The 6,890-nt window shown below is 50.0% G+C and overlaps 1 protein-coding gene across 1 annotated transcript in view; it reads right to left on the bottom strand.

The window, feature by feature from the left end:
* Positions 1-3,614, bottom strand: part of ELMO2 (engulfment and cell motility 2) — a 37,528-nt gene extending 33,914 nt beyond the window's left edge. The window contains exons 1-4 of the mRNA XM_007938351.2: positions 3,537-3,614; positions 3,191-3,231; positions 2,688-2,760; positions 2,287-2,337 (exon numbers count right to left, since the gene is read on the bottom strand). Of these exons, the coding sequence (XP_007936542.1) occupies positions 2,287-2,337; positions 2,688-2,760; positions 3,191-3,231; positions 3,537-3,614 (243 nt within the window). The remainder of the gene's footprint in view (positions 1-2,286; positions 2,338-2,687; positions 2,761-3,190; positions 3,232-3,536) is intronic.
* Between the last annotated feature and the right edge of the window lie 3,276 nt (positions 3,615-6,890).

Raw genomic sequence — 6,890 nt, 5'->3', positions numbered from 1 at the left:
AAAAAAAAAAAGAAAGAAAGGCCCTTCAAGCCACATCCCAGCCATCGTTGGGTGCCTTAAAATCGATTCTGACTCTCGTGACGCCATGTGACAGAGCAGAACTGCCCTGTACGGTCTTCTCTGTGTAATCTGTATGTAAGCAGATCACCCGGTCTCTCACCTGAGAACCTCTGGGCACGTTTGAACTGCCAACGTTTTGATTAGCAGCTGAGCACTTAACTCAGCTTTGCACCACCAGAGCTCCTTACATCCTGGCCTGTTGTTGTTATGTGCCGTCGAGTCGGACCCGACTCATAGCGACCCCTCCTTGGGCTTCCGAGGCCTAGGAGCACCTATATTCAGGTCTTTTCTGGAGAGAACCTCACAACCGAGCAGCATGGGGCCCACGTTCATGGGACCAGTGTCTGCAGGGCCAACAGTTCTCGTTCCGTTCTCCTCCGCGGCAGGCTAAGCATTTACTCCCTTCTAACACATCTTCACCTCCCTTCCTCTCCAATGGCCCTGTCTATATCCCTGCTGAGAAAACAGGGGCCACCACGTCCTTACTTTCCTGGCAGTCCTACAATGTAACCAAGCTGCACCCCTGTCCATCCTCCTCCTCAGGGGCTGAGCAGCTGAGGCCAAGCCCTTCTCTGGACCTGGGCTTCCTCTGTCCTGTTCCATTAACCACGCCTTCTTTCCCACACTTCCAAGCTTCCCCTCTTTACTGGCTCTTTCTAATCCTATTTTAAACCAACTCAAGTCTCTTCCATCTCTGCATCTTCAAGGACATAAAGAAACGTCAGAGAAGTTACCAGCTGTGCAGGCTGGGAGGAGACGGGGAAGGAGGTGGAGGGGCACAGGAGTGAGGGAGGCCTTTCACCATATCAAATTTTTTGATTTTTGAAACTCACTAATGCGGTCATTATTTCTTAAAAAAAAGCACATCTTTTCAACTTCATACCCCCTCGGGTTACCACCTTGCCTACTTCCTTTTATCACCAGCTTTCTTGATCAAGTGACATGCTCAAAGTCCTCACTTTTTCCCTTCCTTTTACTCAACTCTCTGCCATCTGGCTTCCACACCACTTCTCCATCAAAAGTGTTTCCATGAAGATCACTAGTGACCCCTGCCCTTCTAAGGTCAGCAGACAGCTTGTCTGCCCTCAGCTACCTTCTCTGCTCACTGAAAGCTGCAGACCACGCCCTCCTTCATCCTGAGGCTCCGCACAGGCTAGTTCCTGAGCCACTTCACGCCCGTGGTTTTCTCCCTACCCTTCAGGTGGCTTCCTTCGTCACCTTTAAGGGCTAATCCTACTGAAAAACAAGCAGTCATCTTGGACTCTCCCCTCTCCTTCCTCATCCAGTATTCACCGTACTCATCAAGTTTACCTCCTAAATATTTCTCATGTCCATCTTTTCATCCCATCGCCACCTGCCTTCGTCGGGCTGTTATTAACATTCCTAAGTGGTTTTCTGACTCACATCCATCCTTTCATCCCCATCACCACCTGCCTTCATCGGGCTGTTATTAACATTCCTAAATGGTTTTCTGACCACCAACCTTCCTTCTTTCAGCTTCTCTTCCACATTGTCACTGAAGTGATCTTTCTAAAACATAAATCCAAATGGGACACACCTTGCTGCTTAAAATCCAACAATGCCCCCACGTTTCCTTCAGGATAAAATACAACTCCCTGAGTGGACCACCAGGAGCTTCACTGTCTGGCCTCTCAGTGACTGCTCCAGCCCCTCAGCCACCCAGCATGCCTGCCTTCCCCAAGCACAGCACGGGCCCACACCTCAGTGATTTTGTACAAACTGGGAATACTTCTCATTTTCTTCTTTCTCTAGCTAATCCTTGCTTATCCTTCAACATCTGGGCAAAGTGTCTCCTGCTCTGGGAAGGAGTGAGATGGTCCCCTTTCTGTGTCCCCTTGAGAGAACCCTGGGATTGTGTTTGTTTATTCTCCACTCTGCTATGAGAGCAAAGATTGACTTTTTAATCTCTACAGTCCTAGTTTCCAGGAGGTCTGGTGCCACAGTAGTTAAACGCTTGGCTGCCAACCAAAAGGTTGGCAGTTCGAATCCATCAGTAGCTCTGCAGAAGAAAAGACCTACTGACCTGCTGGCATAAAAATTTATGGCTTACAGCCCCTATGGGGCAGTCCTACTCTGTCCTGTAGTGTTGAGATGCGTCAGAATCAACTTGACGGCACATGACAAGAAGTCCTACTTTCTGGTTCATGGGAGGCGTGTCTACGTGTTTGTTAAATGAATGAATTTCTAAGGAGGCAGAATACTTACTGGAGAGATGGCCAGCTGTAAGATTGTCCCATTCTTAATGTCACTGCGCGTCTGAGTAATAAAAAGAAAAAAGAGTGACTAACATAAAACATGAAGATTGTGCAAGGAAGTTGAATCAAGGATGTTCTGTCCTTTTTAAAGTAGCTGTAATTGAGATGCTTCAGTCAGGACTCTCTCTTCTGCTGCTCATTCCTTGGCAAAGAGGCTCACGGTTCTTCTCAAGTACACTGGGCTCTTGGGGTAAAAGCCACTAGAGAACAAGGAGGCACCGCTCAATCCACCCTAGCTCTTTACCCAATCAATGGAAGCTACCTGGATTGCAGGAGATAAATGGTGCCACCTCCCTGTGTGGTTCACTTTCACACAAGGCTCGGACTGCTTATGCTTCTCCCTCTACTCACCTGTTCAGTGATGTAGAGCTGCGGACCGTCTGCATACCGCAGGGTGTAGTACTCCGGGTTTGGCAATGACCACCTATGCAAAAGAAAAAGTGAAATCCCATTCAGCCAGTCTTCTTGGCCTAGTCAGAAGCTGCAAATACATAATTTTCAACAGAGTGGCTCAGTGTGGGGAGAAAAGCAAAGACTGAGGTCAAGATATTGAAAAATAACCAACTCAGCCTTTGGCAAAGATTAGCACCACAAAAGAAAGTGCATCCAACTGAATGTGGGCCTCAGTCCTACCAGGACCTCAAGGAGGACATCCCTAAACTTAAAGGGAGAAAAACGAAGATGTGGAGGAGGTCTTAGGGTCATCCTCATCAATTATACTTCCTTCTGAAGACCACGATCCATGACAACCCCACACTGGGGACCTAAGCAACTGGAGATCCTTCAGCAGAACTCCCTTCAGGGCTCCTAAAATCTTTAGTGCCGCTATCCAAAATGAGGCAGGTTCAACCTACCCATCACAAACTTCCTTGATGATGGATGTCAGGGGCTGTTTCTGAAAGACAGAGAAAGAAAGATCCTTCACCAGCAGCCACATCCTACTCATACCCAGGCTGAGACAAGCACAATCAACTTGCGGCCCAGGAATGGACTCCTCTCCAATAACTTTTGCTGAAGAGGAAGCTTCTCCCAAGCCGGGGTGACTGACCTTCTGTAGGGGTGCCAAGCCCAAAGCTCAGCCTCCCTGTTGCTGGCTCTGACTCTGGATGCCAATGGTCCCTCTCCCTAAGGACATCCTCCACCACGTTCTCCCCAGACCCTTCCCCTGCTGCAACACTGCATTTCATTTTAGGAGCTTACCTGGTCGATTTCAAGGAGCTGAGCATTGGCACCTGGCCACTCGATGGCCACTTTGACGATATCTGATGGTGGAGGCATCAGAGTTTCTGATGGGCCCTATTCCCCAAGACACACACACACACACACACACACACAGCCACCTGTAGAGAAAGAATTAGAAAGAAAGGAAAAAGTCACAGAGATTGCCTTCAGTTTTCACTCGTTATATATTTTGGAGAATCTGAACACAGATACTGTCCAAGGTAAACTACAGAACTCTGGTCCGAATTTTTCTAGATCAAGACACAACTTTTCCTTGGGCTTCTGTCTCTCAAGATTAATTCGGCAAGTAGACATGGGACAAATCTGTCATCTGTGGACCAGCCAGTAGCAAGTTCTGCAAAAGTGACACTTCAGGTTAAGAGTCAAGAGGCCTGTGTGGTGGGAGAGCATACTTACTGCCTTGGGACCCCAGGCGGGAGAAACATATGCTGTGAGTCAGATGAGGACAGACACAGTCTTTCCTCGGTTGGGTGCTTAACTGAAGGGGCCGGTCTGCTTCCGATCTGTAGTCTCCCAGGACGATCACAGCATTGGCAGAGCCCAGCCACGTGCCCCCTGGCCTTCCCCCTACTCACTGCTGCCACTTCTCCCCCTCAGAGGCAAAGTGTGGAGCCTGCTCTGTGTGAGACGACGCCCAATTCAGAAAATGGGGAAGAGAACTGGGGCAGGAAATGCTATTTCAGTCCCTAGTGCCAAGGGCAAGGGCTGCCCAGGGCTGGAGAGCAGGGAGGTGAGGATACCCACACACAAAGGGCCTCTGTGGGAGGACAGGCTTTGCAAGGACCCGACCCCTCCCCCACATCTCTCTAAAATAAAGGAAAATAAATCATTTTGGGCAAGTCTGGAAGATGGGCCCATGTGACTGGTATCCTAGGCAACTCTGCTAGCTTTGTGGTATTCCAAGCAGTAGCAAAAGCCTTCTCTCTCCAAGGTCGGAGGAAGGGAAGTCACTGAACTGATGGATTATTTCAATATATATGTACACTCTGTGCCTCCAGGCGCAGGAAACGCTCTCTCTCAACGAGAAAGACCTTTCTCCTGCATCCTCCAGGTTTAGCTCCTCTCACCGGCAAGCCACGCCCCACGTATGGAGACCGCCTGCCTCGCCTGGTATACACACCATGGCTGCTGCCAAGCTGGTATTCACGTATGCTATCAATTTTCCAGCCCAAACCTGGAGGCTAGTTCTCACAGCCCAGTAAGTACAAATCTTTTTGGTAAAAAGGGGTAAACTTTTCCTGACAAACCCACAGGCCTCAGAAAGAGGGACGCTATCAACTACCAATTCCTGCTCAGGCTGGGTTGCTTCAGAAGTCAGCTGCCAACGTGTTCAAGTGCTCTCCCTCATCTTGTTGAATCCTCCTGGCAGCCCTATGGGGTAGGAACAAGAGGGTGGTGACCTCCATCTGAAGTTCACAAACTGAAGCTCAGAGCTTGGTTAAACTGCCCAAGTTCACCCAGCTAATTAGTAGCAAAGGGGAGGCCTCTGAACTGACTTTGGCCAATGCTCCCCGCCTCTCCCTGAGTTAGCTTGAACTTCTGTTCGTCATAGCTGGGTGGCCTGATAGCTCCTAAAGCTGCCCCACCTTCTGAACCCCAGGCAGGACTCCCCATTTGTGAATTTTATGTGCCTAGACACACAACAAATGTCTGACAGGACACTGGCTCCTTAACTTCCGGATGAAACAGTCATCCAGCAATGCAGGGAGTTCCCATTCCAGGAGTGGTACCATCAATGTCTAGATGTGGGTGTTGGCTCATTGAGTCATCCATGCGCCAAGCAGCACTGCCCTATAGGGTTTTCAAGGCTGTCATTTGTATGGGAACAGATGGCCAGGTCTTTCTCCTGTGAAGTGACTGAGTGGGTTAGGAGCCAAGAGCTTAACCTTTATGCTACCAGGACTCCTCGAATCTCTGGATGCTGAGGCCAATCACTTACCCTCTTAAGCACCCTTAGCCTTCCTCAGCAAAGCTGCAGTAATTAGGAGGTATGACTACATAGTTGAGAGATCATTTTTAAACTGAGATATAATGTGCATACAATAAATACACAGAGCTCAGGCATTCGTATATGTGCATAACCGTCACCCCAAACAAGATACAGGCGGTCCCCAGGTTATGAAAATCTGACCGACTTCTATACAACCCACCAACAAACCCTCACAAAGCCTACCAGGAAAAAACTGACTCTGCCCACACCTGGGCTCCCACGACAGGCTGTGCTTCTCCCACGTGTGCAGGTACCAGTCACAGCCGGGCCCTGGGACAGCTGCTGGTGGCGGCGGGGCCCCTGTGACGTGGTATGCCCAGCTGCGTGGCCTGCAGCCTTAAGTGTAGAGCCCGGAAGCACCCACCTTCCCTAGAGCTAGGAAAGGAGCCTCCCCACCGTCTGCGTGCCCCAAGCATAGCACCTGCTGCTCTGCTCTACATGGTGGGCCTGCAGGTGGTGGGGGCTGGAGGCCAAGAGGCCAACACGCTCTATGTGTTCTTTGAGCACAGCTGGTCAGTATACTGCGTTAGGCACATGACCAGGACTCTCTGGTACCGTCTTAGCCAGCTCCGCCCACCCTGTGCTCCGCCATACCCACCCAGGGTTGGTGGTGGGTGGGAGGGCCCTGGGCCCTCCATGCTGTGTAGCCTGGGACAATTACAGCACCTCTCTGGGCTTCTGTTTCCCCTACCTTACCCACATGGGATTTCACTACTGTGGCAGTTCTTGGCCTGTTAGTGGCTGGCCTCTGTATGTCCATATATATGTATTTTTTTTGGGGGGGGGGGGGGGTCCATGGAGAACTTGGGACTTGGGTTTCCCTTAGTGTCCTCTTCCCAACCCTTGGGCTCCAGGTTCCCTCTCAGCACATCTTGAACAGCACTTTCTCCCTTACACTTCAATTCAGACTCACAGATGGTGCATGGTGGTGAGAGATTGGGTGACGAGGTGAAGAGGAATAATAACGTCTGGTCCCAGCACCATCTTACCCAAGCCCCCAACCCTCCCTGCCTCTGCAGAGGAGCATTTAAGACCCAGAAGAAATTTGGCCCATGGTACAACACAGATTTTTCAGTTCAGAGTCTAACTGTCTTGAAGATCTGATGCAACAGAACGTTTTGAGTGTTGTGGGCACTGTTTGCCCTGATGGTGTCTCTTCAACTGAGGAGAAGGTTTGTAGTAACAACCAGGTTCAACTCTGCTACAAAACACTATTATTATTATTATTACTGTATTGTTATGTTGGGAGCTCTGGTGGCATAGTGCCTAAGGCACTTGACTGCTAACCAGAAGGCTGGCGGTTCAAACCCACCAGCCACTCC

The sequence above is a fragment of the Orycteropus afer genome, unplaced genomic scaffold, assembly GCF_000298275.1.
Source record: "Orycteropus afer afer isolate SDZICR_OR568_19922 unplaced genomic scaffold, OryAfe1.0 scaffold00049, whole genome shotgun sequence".
NCBI classification, from domain to species: Eukaryota; Metazoa; Chordata; class Mammalia; order Tubulidentata; family Orycteropodidae; genus Orycteropus; species Orycteropus afer.
The sequence above is the reverse complement of the archived record's forward strand: the minus strand, read 5'-3'. Positions and strand labels throughout refer to the sequence as shown.